The sequence below is a fragment of the Sceloporus undulatus genome, chromosome 6 (assembly GCF_019175285.1).
Source record: "Sceloporus undulatus isolate JIND9_A2432 ecotype Alabama chromosome 6, SceUnd_v1.1, whole genome shotgun sequence".
In the NCBI taxonomy this organism is placed as follows: domain Eukaryota; kingdom Metazoa; phylum Chordata; class Lepidosauria; order Squamata; family Phrynosomatidae; genus Sceloporus; species Sceloporus undulatus.
The window spans coordinates 55,912,864-55,914,491 of NC_056527.1; the positions used below are offsets into that span (position 1 = coordinate 55,912,864).

The following is a 1,628-nucleotide window of genomic DNA, read 5'->3' on the forward strand; positions in this document are numbered from 1 at the left end:
GCCCAGAAAATGTATAATAAGTCACTTTGGGGGCAAGTCTCTCTCTCTCTCTCAGCCTCAGAGCATGGCCATGGCCAACCAGCTCTGAAGAAACCTGGCCAGAAAACCCATAAGATGTGACTTTGAGGTCAGGTGCCACTCTCTCGGACTCAGAGGAGGGCCATGGCCAAACCTCTCTGAAGAAACTTGTCCAGAAAACCCAAAATAAATGACTTTGGGGGCAAGTCACGCTCTCTCTGCCTCAGAGGCCATGGCAAACCTCCTCTGAAGAAACTCACCAAGGAAACTCATAATAAATTACTTTGGGGGCAAGTCACACTCTCTCAGCCTCAGAGGAGGGCCATGGCAAACCTCCTCTGAAGAAACTCACCAAGGAAACTCATAAATGACTTTGGGGGCAAGTCACACTCTCTCAGCCTCAGAGGAGGCCATGGCAAACCTCCTCTGAAGAAACTCACCAAGGAAACTCATAATAAATAACATTGGGGGCAAGTCACACTCTCTCAGCCTCAGAGGAGGGCCATGGCAAACCTCCTCTGAAGAAACTCACCAAGGAAACTCATAATAAATGACATTGGGGGCAAGTCACACTCTCTCAGCCTCAGAGGAGGGCCATGGCAAACCTCCTCTGAAGAAACTCATCAAGGAAACTCATAATACTGTAAGTAACTTTAGGGCCAAGTCACACTCTCTCAGCCTCAGAGGAGGGCCATGATGGCCAAACTCCTTTGAAGAAACGTGCCCAGGAGAGGGTCACCATAAGTGGGAAAGGACTTGGAGGCAGCCCAGAAGAGCAGTTCCAGCAGTGGGGCACTGAGTGTGTCTATCCCAGGGCCTCCCTCCCCCTGAAAGGCTCTGGGTGCCTTAAGGAAGAGGAGGAGCCATCTTACCTGGGGACCGGAGGCAAGAGGAGGGTGGAGCTGGTGCCCTGGCCTCCTCCTCCTTCCCTCCCCAAAGAGCAGGAAGAGCAGCTGGGGCTGGGACCCACAGCCACTGGAGGATCGGAGGGCGATGGCGGCGGAGCAGAGGACCTGGCCCCCTCTGGGTCCTCTCCTCCTGCTCCTCACCATGGCAGCTGCAGGTAAGGGGGAATCCAGCCCCCTGGGAAGGGATCGGAGTTGGGGGGTCTTCTCTTGGGGGATGGGGCTCCAAGGAGTCCTAGGGGGGCAAGTCACGTTCTCTCAGCCTCAGCATTGGCATTGAGACCAGACCCATCTCTACAAGTTTGTATTAGGCACTTCTTTGTCCCTAGGGCTGCGTCCACACTGGGGAAATAAACCGGTTGGATACTACTGGAACTGTCTTGGCTCAAGACTGTATGGAAATCTGGACTTGGCTCAACTTGCACCTGGTTCAACTTTCTGTCCAGGAGGAAATCCCAAATCTCCTCCATCTGGAGCATGGGTTTATCATAGAATCACAGTGTTGGAAGAGGCCCCCAAGGGCCATCCAGTCCAACCCCTTCAGCCATGCAGGAACTCTCCATCAAAGCACCCCCCCGTCCAGCCTTTGTTTAAAAGGCTTTGCTCTGGTGCCACAACAAACTACCATTCCCAGATTTCCATAGCCTTGAGCCAGGACAGTTCAAGTGGTGTCAAACCAGATTATTTCCCCAGTGTCTATGCATC

At 53.2% G+C, this 1,628-nt stretch overlaps 1 protein-coding gene across 1 annotated transcript in view; it reads left to right on the plus strand.

Moving 5' to 3' along the window:
• The first annotated feature begins 972 nt into the window (after nucleotides 1-972).
• CDCP1 (CUB domain containing protein 1) overlaps nucleotides 973-1,628 on the plus strand; it is a 47,837-nt gene continuing 47,181 nt past the window's right edge. Inside the window, exon 1 of the mRNA XM_042477520.1 lies at nucleotides 973-1,081. Within this exon, the coding sequence (XP_042333454.1) occupies nucleotides 1,012-1,081 (70 nt within the window). The 5' untranslated portion in view covers nucleotides 973-1,011. The remainder of the gene's footprint in view (nucleotides 1,082-1,628) is intronic.